Below are 18,819 nucleotides of genomic sequence, written 5' to 3'. Positions count from 1 at the left end.
GAACAAAATCTGCCGTTGGGGGAGAGTTGGGATGCTGCCATACACATTAGATGGTTGGTTAGTCCTGTTGAAATCAGAGAGCTTAGCCGACATACATCTAAGGCTTCGTTCACATCTGCGTCAAGATCCCGTTCTGATTTTCTGTCGGATCTTCCCGTCAGAACTGAACACTGACTGTATCACCATTGATTTCAATGGTGACGGATCTGGTGCCAATGGTTTCCGTTTGTCTCAGTTGTGCAAGGGTTTTTGTCATTTTGACGGAAGCAATACCGTAGTCGACTGTGCTATTCATTCCGTCACAACGACGGAACCCTTGCACAACTGAGACAAATGAAAACCATTGGCATCGGATCTGTCACCATTGAAATCAATAGTGATGCAAACGGAAACCTATGGTTTCTGCTTGCTTCAGTCAGGGTCCCGTTCTGTCGGGAAGTTTCCGGCGGATAGTCAGAACGGGTCCCTGACGCAGATGTGAACAAAGCCCAATGTGTATGACCTGCTTAAGGTTTTGTTCACATCTGCATTGTGGCTTCCATTTAGTTTGATGGGAAAATTTGACGAAATCTGCGATTGAGGCTTCAACGCAGATGTGAATGTAACCTAAGGCTAAACAAATATATTGCACACCGCAAGGAAAAACAGGGTTCTTACCACTGTCTAATACCTTTTGAAATTAACATACAGTTGACAACAGAATTCAGTGTCTAATTGCTTAGATATTAGATTAAAACTATATGGAGGACATTTCAATGTATGACACAAACATTCTGCATGTGTTTATTTGATGTACAATTGTTCTTCTGCTTTGCAACCTGATAAGATTAATGTATACATTTTAAAATACACTTGCTCATCGAATGTTTATTTTTTCCCACCTACTCTAGGAGTGAGCATCCATTAGCCCAGCTGTATTGCCATTCAATTATGGAGAATCACCACTTTGACCAGTGTCTCATGATTCTAAACAGCCAGGTTAGTGAAAAGAGTGCACATATTGTAGCTAAGGTTGAGACATCAACTCTGTAAGGTGATTTGATGCATTTCCCTTCTACAACTATTAAAAACCATGTAACACATCATGTAACTGAAACCTAACCAGGGAATAGACTTTAAGATACTTTTTTCCTTCAGTTATAATCAAAGTTAACATATACTCTTTAACCCCTGCATCCTATTATGGACCTTAAAAGTGTTTTGCCATGAGGGACATTTATGACATATGCACAGGATCTGTCATAAATGCCAGATCGATGCGGTTCTCACCTCTGGGACCCGCACCTATCTCTAGAACGGCACACCCTAATCCCCATTCTACGTTTTGAATGGCAGTTACAAAAGCAGCGTAGCATGCGAGCTACGCTGTTTCCGTAACTACCACTCAGTTCTATGGGACTTAGGGCCATAGGGCACACTAGGGCCAGATGTGGGACATTTCTAAAAACTGTAGAATTTGGGCAATGTTACAGAACAAAATTGATTAACCCCTTCAGGACTGAGCCTGTTTTGGCCTTCAGGACGAAGCCGATTTTTCAAATCTGACATGTCTCCCTTTATGTGGTAATAACTCCGGAATGCTTTTGCCTATCCAAGTGATTCTGAGATTGTTTTCTCATGACATATTGTACTTTATGTTAGGGAAAAAATTAGGTCGATAAATTCAATATTTATTTGTAAAAAACACCAAGATTTGAAGAAAATTTGCAAAAATTAGCATTTTTCTAAATTTAAATGTATCTGCTTGTAAAACAGATAGTAATACCACACAAAATAGTCTCTAGTTAACATCCCCCATATGTCTACTTTAGTTTGGCATCGTTTTTTGAACATTCTTTTATTTTTCTAGGACGTTACAAGACTTAGAACTTTAGCAGCGATTTCTCATATTTTCAAGAAAATTTCAAAAGGCGATTTTTACAAGGACCAGTTCAGTTCTGAAGTGGCTTTGAGGGCCTTATATATTAGAAAGTCCCCATAAATCACCCCATTTTGAAAACTGCACCCCTCAAAGTATTCAAAACAGCATTCAGAAAGTGTTTTAACCCTTTAGGCGTTTCACAGGAATTAAAGCAATGTAGAGGTGAAAGTTACAAATTTCATTTTTTTTTTACAAAATTCATTTGTAATAAAAAAAAATCTATACCACAGAAGGTTTTACCCGAGAAATGTAACTTATTATTTATTGCCCAGATTCTGCAGTTTTTAGAAATATCCCACATGTGGCCCTAGTGCGCTAATTTACTGAAATACAGGCCTCAGAAGCAAAGGAGCACCTAGTGGATTTTGGGGCCTCCTTTTTTTTTAGCATATATTTTAGGTACCATGTCAGATTTGAAGAGGGCTTGTGGGGCCAAAACAATAAAGACCCCCCAAAAGTGACCTCATTTTGGAAACTACACCCCTCAGGGAATTTATCTAGGGGTATAGTTAGCATTTTGAACCCACAGTTTTTTGCTAAATTTATTTGAATTAGTATGTGAAGATGAAAATCTACTTTTTTTCTGAAAAAACGTAGACATGTTTAATTTTTTCAAGGAATAAAAGAGAAAAAACACCCCAACATATATAAAGCAATTTCTCCCGATTATAGCAATACCCCATATGTGGTAATAAACTGCTGTTTGGACCCACAGCAGGACTCAGAAGGGAAGGAGCACCATTTGGATTTTGAAATTCGGATTTTGCTGGAATAGTTTTCAGTGCCTTGTCGCATTTGAAATGCACTGGAGGGAACAAAATAGTGGAAACCCCTGGAAAGTGACCGCATTTTGGAAACTACACTCATCAAGGAATTTTTCTAGGGGTAAAGTTAGCATTCTGACCCCACAGTTGTTTTGCTGAATTCATTGGAATTATTCTGTAAAGGTAAAAATCTACTTTTTTTCTGAAAAAAGGTAGCCATTTTTAATTTTTACAAGGAATAAAGGAGAAAAAGCACCCCAACATTTGTAAAACAATTTCTCCCGATTACGGAAATATGCCATATGTGGTAATAAACTGCTGTTTGGACCCACAGCAGGGCTTAGAAGGGAAGGAGCGCTATTTGTCTTTTAGAGCTCAAATTTAGCTGAAATGGTTTTTGGGTGCCATGTCGCATTTGCAAAGCCCCTGAGAGGCCAAAACAGTGGAAACCCCCCAAAAGTGTAAATTACACCACTTAAAGAATCTATCTAGGGATATAGTGGGCATTTAGACCCCACGAGTCTTTTGCAGGATTTATTAGAATTAAGCTGTGAAAATGAATATCAACATTTCTTCCACTAAAATGTTGCATTTTTTCAATTTCACAAAGGATAAAGGGGGTAAAAGCTGCCGAACATTTGTAAAGCAATTTCTCCCGAGTACGGCAATACCCCACGTGTGGTCATAAATGTTTTTTCATTAGAAAGTAATTAACCCTTTCTGGACTGATCCATTTTTTTCTTTTCCTTTTTAGTTTTTTCCTCCCCGCTTTCCAAGAGCCACAACTTTTTTATTTTTCAGTCAATAGAGTGGTATGAGGGCTTATTTATTGAGCGACGAGCGGTAGTTTTTATTGGTACCATTTTTTGGTACATACAACTTTTTGAGCACTTTTTATTAAATTTTTAGGTAGAGCCAAGGTGACCAAAAAACAGTGCCATTTTAAATGCTTTATTTTTCACGTGAGACGCTCCATACATCACCCACCACACTACGACATGCTATGTCGTGGTGCGCGAAGGGGTTAATGTGAAGCGGATGGTGCAGAGTGAAAATTAAAATTTTCCACTCATATGCCATTTTAGTGCACTATATGTTATGCCCAGTTTGTGCCACTGAAGACAAATACCTCATAAAATATTAACCGGGTTCTCTCGGGTATGGCAATGCCATATCTATGGACGTAAACTGGTGTTTGGGTAAGCTGCAGGGCTCAGAAGGGAGGGAGCGGTATTTGGCTTTTGGGGCGCAGATGTAGCTTGGTAGTTGTTCTGTTTGGGGTTTTACTGGTGTTTCAGTTTATAATGTGGGGGCATATGTAATCTGTGCGGGGTACATCTGGGTATAATATGAGGGTATAATAATGCAGTAAATAAATAATAATCCGCAGATATGTGGCCGGTGTCGCACTGATAAATGGCGCCCAATCTTATCTGCTTTTGGAACACTCTGCACATTTTGCATCGCCATATTCTGAGAGCCAGAACTGTTTTATTTTTTCTCCACCGGAGCTGTGTGAGGGTTTATTCTTTGCGGGACAATCTGTAGTTTTCATTGGTACCATTTTGGGGTACCAGAAATTTTTTTGATCACGTTTTATTCCATTTTTTGGCAAGCAAGGTGACCAAAAACCATCAATTCTGACAATGTTTTTTATTCTTTTTTTTATGGCGTTCACCCTGGGCTATAAATTACCATTATATTTTATACTGCGGGTCGATACGATTATGGCGATACCATATGTATATAATTTTTTTATGTTTTGCAGCGTTTGTGCAATAAAATCACTTATTTATAAAATAAATATTTTTTTCGTGTCACCATATTCTGAGAGCGATAACTTTTTTATTTTTCAGTCAAAAACGCGGTGTAAGGGCTTGTTTTTTGCGGGACGGGTTGTAGTTTGTATTGATACCATTTTGGCGTACATGCAACTTTTTGATCACTTTTTATTGTATATTTTGGGAGGGTTGGTAACCAAAAAATTGTGATTCGGGCACTGTTTTTCGTTTATTTTTTTCGCAGTGTTCACCGTGCGGGAAAAATAATATTAACATTTTATAGTTGGGGTCGTTACGAACGCGGTGATACCAAATATGTGTACTTTTTTTAACGTGTTAATTTTTTTTCTACAATAATAGACTTATTATAGGAAAAAAAGCATTCTTTGTTTATGTCACTTCTAACTTTTATTTTTACACTTTTTCAAAACATTTATTTATTTTTTTTACTTGTCCCACTAGGGGACACTTACAGCTCTGATCGCTGCTGGAACACATTACACTACACACGTAGTGTAATGTGTTCTAACTGTCATTGTGGCGTATCTGTCACACTGACAGGAAGTATCGGAGGACCGGCCGGAGGCTGCTCCTCCGAGGCTTCCGTACATGGCAACCCGGAGGTCATTGTCTGGCCTCTGGTTGCCGTGAGAAGGATCGCCAGCCCCCGCAAATACATGTGGGGGCTGCCGATCCGCTGTAAACCTCTTCAATGTGGTGATCGCAATCGACCACCTCATCGAAGGGGTTAATTGCCGATTTCAGCGGTGACAGGCCGCTGATCGGCAACGGGGAGAGCAGGGCTGGCACCCTGCACAGTTAACCGCCGCTGCGGTGTAGCGCCGCGCGGAGGTTAACTGTCAAAGCACTGACTTTACTGCACGTCAAGGTGCGCGAAGTTACTGCACACATTGACGTGCATTAACGTCAAGGTGCGGGAAGAGGTTAAATATGATTTTCTGCAATAAAAAAAAAATTGGTAAATTTTACCGCCACTTTACTTTAAGTTTTGTGAAAAGCCTTCATTGTTAAGAATCTTTCTAAATGCTGATTTGAATACTTTGAGGGGTGCAGTTTTTAAAATGGAGTGACTTATGGGGGTTTGTATTGTATTAGGCCCGTCAAAGCCACTTCAGAACTGAACTGCCCCCTGTAAAAATGGCCTTTTGAAATTTTCTTGAAAATTTGAGAAATCACTGCTAAGTTCTAAGCCTTGTAATGTCCTAGAAAAATAAAAGGATGTTCAAAAAAGTGATGCAAGCAAAGTAGACATATGGGAAATGTTAATTAGCAACTATTTTGTGTGGTATTACTATTTTCTTTTACAAGCAGATATATTTAAATTTAGGAAAAATCAATTTTTTCGCAAAATGTATGTGTTTTTCACAATTAAATACTGAATGTATCGACCAAATTTTACCACTAACTGAAAGTACGATGTCTCATGATAAAACAGTCTCAGAATTGCTTGGATAGGTAAAAATTATTACCACATAAAGTGACACATGTCAGATTTGAAAAATAAGGCTCTGTCAGGAAGGTAAAAAGTGGCTGCAGCGGGAAGAGGCTAAGGACGCCGTTTTTATTTTTTCAATACCGAATTCCAAGACCCATACTTTTTTTTTTTTTTTGATCGCCATGCCATATGAGGGATGGATTTTTCGGGTCAAGTTGTATTTTTTTTAATGGCTACATTTTGGGGTAAATAAAAAGCATAACAGTTATTCAATACAATTTTCTTGGCGGGGGAATAGGAAAAAAAAAATACCAATTCCTTCAACTTTATTTTGCAGGTCAGCAATACCAAATTTTTGCGGGACAAGTTGTAGTTTTCATTGGTACCATTTTGGGGTACATTGGATTTTTTGACTGTTAAGTTAATTTAAATTAAACAAATAACAGCAATTTTGTCATGCGGAATAAATAATGCGCTAATTTTATAGTACGGGTAGTTATGGTTGTGGTGATACTAATTAAGTATAGTTTTTTATGTATAGTTTTTGTATTTATTTTATATATGTATATACACCAGCTTCAGGTGTGAACCGAAACGTTGCTTTCTTGGTGGTGATTAAACCAACCATTATTCATCAAATCAAGTCCTGGTGCTGTTACCTGTCCTATGGTTTCTTCTATATTCAAGTTGGGGAATTAATTCATCCTCTGGTAACGTGCACATGGCCTGATTTACAGCTGGCTTGGAGTACTGTGTTCATCTTTGTTTGGACTGTATATGTGTGTATATATATGTGTATATATATATATATATATATATATATATATATATATATATATATTAGTCTGTCTCAATGAATTAGAATATAATCAAAAAGTTAATTTATTTCAGTAATTCAATTCAAAAAGTGAAACTCGTATATCATGTACACTACCGTTCAAAAGTTTAGGGTCACTTAGAAATGTCCTTATTTTTGAAGGAAAGCCACAGTTTTTTTCAATGAAGATAACATTAAATTAATAAGAAATACACTCTATACATTGTTAATGTGCTAAAGGTCTATTCTAGCTGCAAACGTCTGGTTTTTATTGCAATATCTACATAGGTGTATAGAGGCCCATTTCCAGCAATCATCGCTCCATTGTTCTAATGGTACATTGTGTTTGCTAACTGTGTTAGAAGGCTAATGGATGATGAGAAGACACTTGAAAACAATTGTGCAATTATGTTATCACCGCTGTAAACAGTTTTGCTGTTTAGAGGAGCTATAAAACTGACTTTCCTTTGAGCTAGTTGAGAATCTGGAGCATTACATTTGTGGGTTCGATTAAACTCTCAAAATGGCTAGAAAAAGAGAGCTTTCATGTGAAACTCGACAGTCTATTCTTGTTCTTAGAAATGAAGGCTATTCCATGCGAGAAATTGCCAAGAAACTGAAGATTTCCTACAACGGTGTGTACTACTCCCTTCAGAGGACAGCAAAAACAGGCTCTAACCAGAGTAGAAAGAGAAGTGGGAGGCCCCGCTGCACAACTGAGCAACAAAACAAGTACATTAGAGTCTCTAGTTTGAGAAATAGACGCCTCACAGGTCCTCAATTAGCAGCTTCATTAAATAGTACCCGCAAAACGCCAGTGTCAACGTCTACAGTGAAGAGGTGACTCCGGGATGCTGGCCTTCAGGGCAGAGTGGCAAAGAAAAAGCCATATCTGAGACTGGCTAATAAAAGAAAAAGATTAATATGGGCAGAAGCACACAGACATTGGACAGAGGAAGATTGGAAAAAAGTGTTATGGACAGACAAATCGAAGTTTGAGGTGTTTGGATCACACAGAAGAACATTTGTGAGACGCAGAACAACTGAAAAGATGCTGGAAGAGTGCCTGACGCCATCTGTCAAGCATGGTGGAGGTAATGTGATGGTCTGGGGTTGCTTTGGTTCTGCTGGTAAACTGGGAGATTTGTACAAGGTAAAAGGGATTTTGAATAAGGAAGGCTATCACTCCATTTTGCAACACCATACCCTGTGGACTGCGCTTGATTGGAGCCAATTTCATCCTACAACAGGACAATGACCCAAATCACACCTCCAAATTATGCAAGAACTATTTAGGGAAGAAGCAGGCAGCTGGTATTCTATCTGTAATGGAGTGGCCAGGGCAGTCACCAGATCTCAACCCCATGGAGCTGTTGTGGGAGCAGCTTAACCGTATGGTATGCAAGAAGTGCCCATCAAGCCAATCCAAATTGTGGGAGGGCCTTCTGGAAGCATGGGGTGAAATTTCTCCCGATTACCTCAGCAAATTAACAGCTAGAATGCCAAAGGTCTGCAATGCTGTAATTGCTGCAAATGGAGCATTCTTTGACGAAAGCAAAGTTTGAAGGAGAAAATTATTATTTCAAATAAAAATCATTATTTCTAACCTTGTCAATGTCTTGACTATATTTTCTAGTCATCTTGCAACTCATTTGATAAATATAAGTGTGAGTTTTCATGGAAAACACAAAATTGTCTGGGTGACCCCAAACTTTTGAACGGTAGTGTAGATTCATTACACACAGAGTGATCTATTTCCAGCATTTTTTTCTTTTAATGTTGATGATTGTGGCTAACAGTTAATGAAAACCTAAAATTTAGTCTCTCAGAAAATTAGAATATTAACCAATTCAGGACCGGGCTATTTTGATCCTTCAGGACCAGACACTGTTCATCCATTTTTAGCACACGTTAGTTCAAGAGGCTCTGTCACCACATTATAAGTGCCCTATATTGTACATGATGTGATCGGCGCTGTAATGTAGATTACAGCAGTGTTTTTTTAGTTAGAAAAACTATAATTTTTTTATGGAGTTATGACCTATATTAGCTTTATGCTAATGAGTTTCTTAATGAACAAGTGGGCGTGTTTTACTTTTTGGCCAAGTGGGCGTTGTACAGAGGAGTGTATGACGCTGACCAATCGGCGTCATACACTTCTCCCTATTCATTTACACAGCACATAGAGATATAGCTATATCGCTATGTGCAGCCACATAAACACACTATAACATTACTGCAGTGTCCTGACAATGAATATACATTACCTTCAGCCAGGACGTGATGTGTATTCAGAATCCTGACACTTCGCTAACACAATCCCGACACTACAGCACAGCAAGCGTAATCTCGCGAGATTACGCTGTAAACTGTCATAAACAGTCTTCACACTGGACCGCAAGCAACTCGGATTGAGTGCCTCTCCACTCTTCCTCCAGACTCTGGCACCGAGATTTCCAAATGAAATGCAAAATTTACTTTCTACATTACAGCCCCAATCACATCATGTACAATATAGGCCACTTATAATGTGGTGACCGAGCCTCTTTAAACGGCTATAACTTTTTTATTTGTTGGGCTAGCGACGTGATTTTTGCGATGTTTTTTTCCGTAGACAATGCAAGTTTCTTTTTTTTAATCATTTTTATATACATCGTTTTTGCTATTTTAGAATTCTTAGGCTTAAAGTCTGAAAATAATAATAAAAAAATAAGCTTTTTTTACTTTTTATCAATTTTTTGGGTAATAACATATTTTTACCTTAAAATAGACCTTTTGTTTGTGATCGTCATTATCTACCGTAAATTCTAATATATTATATGTCTATTTTAGGGTAATTGGCTCAGGGCTAGCGTTACGACAATGATTTGCGGGAGGAAAGTTTTTTTTGGGATGGGTATTTCATGTGTATTTATTATTACACATTTTTGCACTTTATTTTACTTTTATTTTTTTATTATTATGGTCTATCCCTCAAAGGTCAGAAATGACCTTTGGGGGACTTTATTTTTTTTACTTCTTTTACAACATGTTTTTCCACTGTAAATGGGGCTACACAGCAGCCCCAGTTACAGGGGAAATCAGCCCTCTTATAGTGATTATTGTCACTAATAGGGCTGTGCTGGGTCTAGTAAGATCCAGCAGCAGTCTGCCACTTATGGCATCCTGGTGATCATGTGACCAGTCACATGATCACCTGGACCAATAGAGACAGTGGTGCTGTAGAAGAGATCAGAGAAGATAGAAGCAGTGAAAGCTGCTTCTATCCTCTCTTTAGGGTCCCCGGCAGTCACTGACTGTTGGAGACCTGACAATCAGCTGCCCGATCGCTCTTGCAGCAAGCTAAAACCCCCGCCGTAAATAGTCTATGGCGCGGGTTTTAAGGACCGTAAATACACAGCCTGCGGTCGGGAACCGGTTTAATAAGCCCAATTTCAAAAATGATTTTTAATACCGAAATGTTGGCCTACTGAAAAGTATGTACAGTACAGTGGTGTAGCTATAGGTGTTGCAGCGGTCGCAATTGCGACCAGGCCCAGAACCCAGGGGGGCCGCGGGCCCCCGCACCACATGAATAAAAATTTACTATAGTAACTGGGACCGCGGGCCCCTGTTACTATAGTAACTGACAGTACTTACCCTCCTGGTTCCGGAGCGTAGCGGAGGTCCTGACGTCACAGCACTATGCACCGCGCACAACGTCCCGACCTGGATAGAGTCAGGACCTCCGCTGTGGCTGAAGAGAAGGGTAAGATTAATATCCCTGTCTGCTGAAGCGGATAGGTCGGGATCCGACTTCCGAGACCCTGCCAATCAGCTGTTTTGAAGGGGCGGCAGCGCGCGTACGAGAGCTGCTTCCCCTTCATTCCGGTCACTTGCTCACACTGTGAATCTGTGCCAGTGATTCACAGTGTGAGAAAGTAAAGAGATTACGCTGTAAACTGTCATTTCAAATGAGATTAGGCTTGCTGTGCTGTAGTGTCGGGATTGTGTTAGCGAAGTGCCAGAATTCTGAATACACATCACGTCCTGGCTGGAGGTAATGTATATTCATTGTCAGGACACTGCAGTAACGTTATAGTGTGTTTATGTGGCTGCACGTAGCGATATAGCTATATCGCTATGTGCTGTGTAAATAAATGGGGAGAAGTGTATGACGCTGATTGGTCAGCGTCATACACTCCTCTGTACAACGCCCACTTGGCCAAAAGTAAAACACACCCAGTTGCTCATTAAGAAACTCATTAGCATAAAGCTAATATAGGTCATAAATCCGTCAAAAATGATCGTTTTTCTAAATAAAAAACACTACATTACATTCAAAAAAGACTGCCTGCCAGCAGAAATAAGCCCTGTTTTCCAACCATTATTAAAGAGTAAAAATAAAAAAGTCTTTATTCAATTTGCAACAAGGACAGACTACATGAAATTTAAAAGTTACTGATCAACAATTAACAGTCACTGGCAAATCTGCTGTAATGACCAGTGTAAGATGCATTGGGACCTTTGATACTGGCTCCCAACAGGTTCGTGATATTCTTGAACGGCACTGGCCGGTTCTCCTGGCAGACCCTGACTTACAGGGTGTTGTTCCTTCCACACCAAACATCACATATCGAAGAGGTAGAAATCTACGTGACTATCTGGTGCATAGTCATCATTCTGGAGTGATTTCTGTGTCAAAAAATTGGCTGAAGACATCGGTCACTGGTTCTCATCCATGTGTCTGATGTTCTTTTTGCCACTTAATGGCTACTACAAAAGAATTTACCAATCCACTTGATAACAGATCCTATCGGGTTAAACAATTTATTAATTGCCGTAGCAAGGGAGTTATTTACATAGCCAGCTGCTCTTGTCCTAAGTTATATGTAGGGAAGACAATACAAGAATTACGGAGGAGAATTTCTAAACATCTAAGCACTATAAACCAAAAAGAGGATACACCACTGTCTAGGCACATCCGTCTTGTACATGATGGGGACATTCGCTCCTTGAAATTCTGGGGCATTACGCAAGTCAAACTTGGCCCTAGAGCAGGTAACCTTGACCGCAAGTTGTTACAGGAGGAGGCACGTTGGATCCATCGCCTTGGATCTCTCAGCCCAGGAGTCCTCAATGAGGGATTTACGTTTTCTGTGAATCCTACACGTTACCCAAACACTGGAACTATACTTCAGTTTGTGTGATTATTCTGGTACTGTACTGACAATGTAGTCATTAAACTCTTTATAATCTGCCTTACTATCCACATTTCTTATATGAATATACTACTATCAATCATACTTAGTATTTGCTTCAGGTACCCCCCAGGCTACAGCTTGGTAAGCGACATAGCGGCGGTTTGAATATTTTGATCAATTATAACTCACTGCGTTTCTTTATGAGTCACTTTGATAGCAACTGACTCTGAATGCTTGGTCTCTACTAAGCCCGATGAGTGTAATATCTCATACCTTTTATCTATCCATAGATATTTTTGTATTATTCTGTATACTACTTATATCGCTGTCTGACATAAATGGCATTCTTACTATGCCGTTCTGGTACACCTTTGCGCGTATATCTCTGGTATTTCATCGTGTATACTAATTTGCAATGCCTATCATGAATCTGCTCATTTTGATTTACCCTAGTTTATTAGCGCATTGATCTATTAGTCCACTGATAACCTTCCCAGATCACAGTAACATCTTTTGTGCTGCTTACAGTAATTGTAACATCACCTTTAATCACCTCACAGCGCCAGCGTGTTAAATTGTATTATTATTGTATCACTCTGTTCACATTGTGTGTTTGTGCACCGTTTTACAAACTCTCTAGTAAACTTTTTTTTTTTTTTTTAATAAAATTGTATTATTATTGTATCACTCTGTTCACATTGTGCGTTTGTGCACCGTTTTACAAACTCTCCAGTAAACCTTTTTTTTTTCTTTTTTTTATTTCTTTTTTGCATAATAGCAGTGTCCCAATACAGTGTATAGCGATTATCTTGCTGTCCGGCATATACGGCATTCTGATTCAGTCATGCCAGTACACCAGTGTGTCTGTCTCCGTGTGTAGACTCGTACACTTATCTACAGTGTCCATGATAACTCTGCCTATTATGTCTTTCTACCCTATAAACGTATTGATCTATAAGCCCACTAATAACTTCTTTAGATCATAGTAATATTGTTGTGCCGCTCACAGCAACTATAATATCGTCTTTAATCAGGGCAGAGCGTTTATACCTAGAATGGTACTATTACTAATCACATTCGTTACTATCCCATCACTTTTCTCACTTTGTGCCTCTGTGCACTTATCTATAAACTCATCGGTGACCTCTTTCTTGTATTATAGTAATGTTATAATTATATGTACAGCGATTACCATCAAGCAGCCTGGTGTGCTTGTGCACTTGAGTGTTGTTCATTGGTGGCATCTAACTAGTAAGTGATTGGTGGCAGAATCTGTCAATCAACGGAGGAGGAGGCTCGGGCTTCTACCTTTATTTTAATAATTGTCCTATTGACACCTTTGAATCTAACTAATAACTAACTGCATGTAGCGCTCTGTGGTTGTGGTACTTAACCCTTTCTAGACAGAGCTCTTACGTCTGGCACTGTGCCAATTGCTGTCAGAAATGGACATTAACTTTTACATTTCATGTAGTCTGTCCTTGTTGCAAATTGAATAAAGACTTTTTTATTTTTACTCTTTAATAATGGTTGGAAAACAGGGCTTATTTCTGCCGGCAGGCAGCCTTTTTTGAATTTAACTGTTGCACGCCCACCAACTATTGAGGTCCGCTCCATTGTATTTTTTGGTAATCTACATTACAGCGCCGATCACATCATGTACAATATAGGCCACTTATAATGTGGTGATCGAGCCTCTTTAAACAGCTATAACTTTTTTATTTGTTGGGCTAGCGACGTCACTTAGGAGACCCAGCGATGCAACTGAAAGCTGCGGGCTGTCGGTCATAAGAAGTTTGCGGGGGGGGGGGCAATTAGAACTTTTGCATCGGGGCCCATGAGCCTTTAGCTACGCCCCTGGTACAGTATATGCACTCAATACTTGGTCGGGGCTCCTTTTTCCTGAATTTCTGTATTAATTCGGCGTGGCATGGAGGCGATCAGCCTGTGGCTCTGCTGAGGTGTTATGGAAGCCCAGGTTGCTTTGATAGCGGCTTTCAGCTCGTCTGCATTGTTGGGTCTGGTGTCTCTTATCTTCCTCTAGTCTTGACAATACCCCATAGATTTCAGTCAGGCGAGTTTGCTGGCCAATCAAGCACAGTGATACTGTGGTCATTAAACCAGATATTGGTACTTTTGGCAGTGTGGGCAGGTGCCAAGTCCTGCTGGAAAATGAAATCCGCATCTCCAAACAGTTTGTCAGCAGAGGACAGGACTTTGGACCACTGAACAACAGACCAGTTCTTTTTCTCCTCAGCCCCGGTAAAATGCTTCTGATGTTGTCTCTGGGTCATGAGTGGCTTGACACATAGAATGCGACAGTTGTAGCCCATGTCCATGGTACATCTGTGTGTGGTGGCTCTTAGCACTGACTCCAGCCGCAGTCCACTCCTTGTGAATCTCCCCCAGATGCTTGAATGGCCTTTTCTTGACAATGCTTTCAAGGCTGCGGTTATCCCTGTTGCTTGTGCACCTTTTTCTACCACACTTTTTCCTTCCTCTCAACTTCCCATTAATATGCTTGGATACAGCGCTCTGTGAACAGCCAGCTTCTTTAGCAATATCCTATTGTGGCTTACCCTCCTTGTGGAGGGTGTCAATGACTGTCTTCTGGACAACTGTCAAGTCAGCAGTCTTCCCCATTATTGTGTAACCTACTGAACCAGACTGTTGGACCATGTAAAGGCTTAGGAAACATTTGCAGGTGTTTTGTGTTGATAAGCTGATTAGAGTACGACACCATAAGTCTACAATCTTGAACTTTTACCCAATATTTACATTTTCGGAGAGACTAAATTTGGGGTTTTCATTAACTGTTCACCATAATCATCAACATTAAAATAAAAAAATGTTGGAAATAGATCACTCTGTGTGTGATGAATCTATAGAATATATGAGTTTCATGTTTTGAATTGAATTACTGAAATAAATTAACTTTTTGATGATATTCTAATTCATTGAGAAGGACTAGAATATATACATTTTGTTTCCAAAACATTTAGTAAAAATTTTTTTTTTATTTATTTTGTAAACTTTAATTATCTTGACTTGAACATGCAATCCTTTAATTGCTTCTATAATACACTGCAATACTTCTGTATTGCAGTGTATAACAGCTGGCAGCCTAGATCTGCATAGGCACCAGACAAAGCTCCTCATACATTTAAAGAGCTGTGCAAAAAGCGCAACCAGCTACACGTAATGGAATTGCCGCGTTTTTTCCCGGCTGGAATTTCGGCTGGAAAGCACGCAGCAGATTACAGCAGCAGCATAGTGGATGACATTTAACAAATCTCATCCACATGCTGTGTAAAATTTCCGAGCCAAAATTGACCTGCGGTGCGTATATTTCAGACCGCAGCATTCCTGCTATGGATAGTGTGCAGAATTGCTGCGTTTTTCAGAGATGTCTTCATCTCCTAACATTGTGAAAAAAGCAGCAAATTCCGCACCATTTTCTGCTATAAAAACCGCAGGAAGTGGTGCGTTTTTGCCACAGTGGAAAGCCTTTGACTTTCAATGGAATTGCTGCAGAAATTTTCTGCAGCGATTCCGTTGTGTGAGGACAAGCCCTAAATGTGCTGTGCAGGAGGGGTTGAGAAATGACTTGTATATCATATACCTTATTAGTCCTTAAAGTGAATGTTCACCCTTGAGGATAGTTTTCTAAATAGGTCCAAAATTCTGTAATGTCATAATATAATGTTATAGGGGTTGGAGCTTTTTATAGAGGTTGGAAGCAGAGCACCAAATTCCCTGTTTTACTTCACAGAGCCAAAGAGTTAATTTCTCTGGCTGCCATTAGGGAGAGCTTGTGACATACAGATTTATCCCCTTAAACTTACTTTGTCATTAACACTCCACCTAATAAGGATACCGGAGTGACAAGTCTGTTGTGCTGCCGAGTCAAAATGAGTGGCTTATACACTGACAGTAGTGAAAGAAAAATGTTACACAACTGACACAAAGCCAAGTGAGGGGCTGGTTTATTTGGGAAAAGTCGGTGTTTGTGATGGTGATTGTCCAGCTCCGGTTAGTGACTTTGTTGATGCTTATCTTGTGAATATGGGGATCAGCTCCATAAATGACTGCCCCTAGGAAGTAAGTACAGTATGATACAAAATAAATACATATACAATTATTGCCTTACAGAGAAAAAATATATACTTGCTCTAGAATCACTCTTTTAAATAGGTTAAAAATGTTTTGATGATAGCAGCCTTTTAATATAATTCACAAATAAAGCTTCTTATCTGATATTCAGACTTTGTCATAAACTAGGACCTTCAGATGTAACTGAAAAATTAGAACTGTCTAATAATAATGGATACGGTTTCTTCATTACCTTTATTGTTTTCTAACAAAACAAATGATTGCCCATTGTTTCCCAATATGTCCTAAAATCTTAGAAGTTGTGATAGTTTTGGATTACTTTAGTAAAACTGTATGAGCGGTGACACTCATTGGTCACATCCTATATTGCTTAGAAGCTATTAAAATGCAAAAATATCTAGACCTGGGAAAGATTTAGCCCCCTGCACACGGCCGTGCCCGGAATCACGGCCGGTGATTACGGGCATGGCAGTCACCCGCATTTGCAGGCTGTGCTCACATACTTTTATAATGGGAACACAGCCCGCAAATACGGGTGACTGCCACGGCCGGCCATGCCCGTAATCGCCAGACGTAAATATACAGGAAGGTGTCCGAGGGCAATAGAAATTAATGGGTCCGTCCTTTGATCCGCAATTGCGGTACGTACTTGCGGATCAAAATTACGGCTGTGTGCATGAGGCCTTAAGTGGAATTTTTACACTTTTGTATGGTTATTGAGTAAACATGTAATCTGGGGATAGAGCCATGATTCAAAAAATAAAGTGTTACTGTCTTTTCATTCTCAGGGTAACCAGATTCTGAGCGGTCTCTCTGTTGAGGACTACAAGTCTGTACTGAAGATGATAAAGCAGGCTATCCTTGCTACAGATTTGGCACTTTATATAAAGTAAGTCCATATGATCATCCAACAAATGTCTTGCTATTGCTGCCCATATGTGATTTATTCATTTTCAGTTATTACACAGTTTAACTGACCAAAAAAGGAATGGCAAAGTTATGTTCCTTGGCAGCGCATAGTACTTGTGTGCGTCATCACCAATTTGTCTTACAACCTTCAGCATCAAATTTCAATTGGGTATGCACCATAATGCTACTAGAGGCGCTTGCCTTGCTTAAACAATAACACTATCACTCATCCTTTTCTTTAGATTATTAGTTAACAGTGGTGAAAATAATGCTATTTTCTATCTTTACAGGAGAAGAGGAGATTTTTTTGACCTGGTGAAAAAGAAGACTTTTAGGTGGGATGATACTGCACAAAAAGAATTGGTATTGTAAGTATTTGACTTTGGAGCGGTTTTCTGATTTGACCAAGAGCCATACTCTAGCTGTACTCCACAGAGTTAGAATTGTAATGACATTTATTGCAGCAGGAATATCTAACCCCTAACATTGTTTGCTTGGCTGTTTCTGTAACTCTCAAAGGAAGGAATGAATGGAGAGAGCAGCGCACATGCATTAACTCTCTGCCTGAACGCGGTGGTGCTAGGGTGTTCACTGCTGTGGATATCGATGGGGACCCGCATCTGTTAGACATTTATGGCTTGTCCCGTGGATATGCGATAAATGTTTAGGTTGGGAATACCTCTTTAATAACTAGGGGAATTTTCAAAGTTCTACTGTGTTAATATAATTACAAACTTTTTACATTTTTGCATATCCCTGTTAAATTTACAGTATAGATAGGGATATTGATTTTTAAGCAGAAGAAATAGGAAAATATGTTCCATTATTTCATGAGCCCCACCTTTCTATAGAAAATAAATACACCCCCCAATTCTGTGAATTTAGGTGTTTAATAATGCATAATATGAAAGTATGTATATTTAAATTTTTCCCAAATTTCAATGGAACTGCATTTATCAAAATATACAAATATGTATTAAAGTGTAACTCCCTTATGGTGAAAACTATAAAACTAACCTGGACTTACTTACAGTAGCTGTTTCATTTTTCAGTTAAGTAAATCACTGTATACTGCTTTCTTTGAAAGCTACTGTAGTGAGATTTATTAGGGACTATGAGGCAGTTTGTACTTTGTCTTCTTGACTCTCATATTCAGTACAGGCAGCAGTAATGTTCCTATTAGAATCAATTGGAGCTATAGTGCAGGGCTTCACAAACTAAACTAGCTTTTATACCCGGCGTTGCTCAGGAGGTTGACTTACGGTATAGATGGCGTCCGTCAGAGCGCCATGCGCATGCGGCAGATACCGGCACCATGTTGCATGAGGCGGGACTCCGCTCACGCCCTGTGCAGCACAAGAACACCCCCTCCCCCGCCTGTGCACAGCACGCACGTGCCGAGTCCGCCCCACATCGCGGGCCTCCGTGCATGCCCAATACGACGTCCGGGGGCAGGACCAAGCACCACACCTCCCGTACCCAGTGCGCATGCGCCGGGGCCGACACCAGGAGAAACATGGCGCGGCTCCCTGCGCAAGCGCAGTATGACGGGCGCCAGACGCCTCAATTCCAATAACAGAGGAACGATGCAGCTCCAGGTAAAGTGAATGTGTGTAGTGGTGTATGTGATAACCGCAATGTGTGCCCCGCTTATAATAATAATAAATGGTACATAAGAAGTGTGTGTTATTAGTGGTTGGACATGATAGAAAGAATCCATAACCATCAATATTATGTAGGATTAAAAACAACTTCCCCCTTGGCATATCCTGTTAGTATGATCCATTTTAAACCAATGAAAAATCGGGCTTCAAACAAACTTTAGAAAATATATATAAGATACAGTAAATGGGGCCAAAACCCTGAGAGGTCCAT

The 18,819-nt window shown here is 39.7% G+C and overlaps 1 protein-coding gene across 1 annotated transcript in view; it reads left to right on the top strand.

The window, feature by feature from the left end:
• Positions 1 to 18,819, top strand: part of PDE5A (phosphodiesterase 5A) — a 325,066-nt gene that overhangs the window by 198,129 nt on the left and 108,118 nt on the right. The window contains exons 14-16 of the mRNA XM_075860590.1: positions 891 to 978; positions 16,824 to 16,924; positions 17,235 to 17,312. Coding sequence (XP_075716705.1) covers positions 891 to 978; positions 16,824 to 16,924; positions 17,235 to 17,312 — 267 coding nt within the window. The remainder of the gene's footprint in view (positions 1 to 890; positions 979 to 16,823; positions 16,925 to 17,234; positions 17,313 to 18,819) is intronic.

Source organism: Rhinoderma darwinii, chromosome 1 (assembly GCF_050947455.1).
Source record: "Rhinoderma darwinii isolate aRhiDar2 chromosome 1, aRhiDar2.hap1, whole genome shotgun sequence".
NCBI classification, from domain to species: domain Eukaryota; kingdom Metazoa; phylum Chordata; class Amphibia; order Anura; family Rhinodermatidae; genus Rhinoderma; species Rhinoderma darwinii.
Note: the sequence above shows the minus strand (reverse complement) of the source record. Positions and strands in the feature narration are given on the sequence as shown.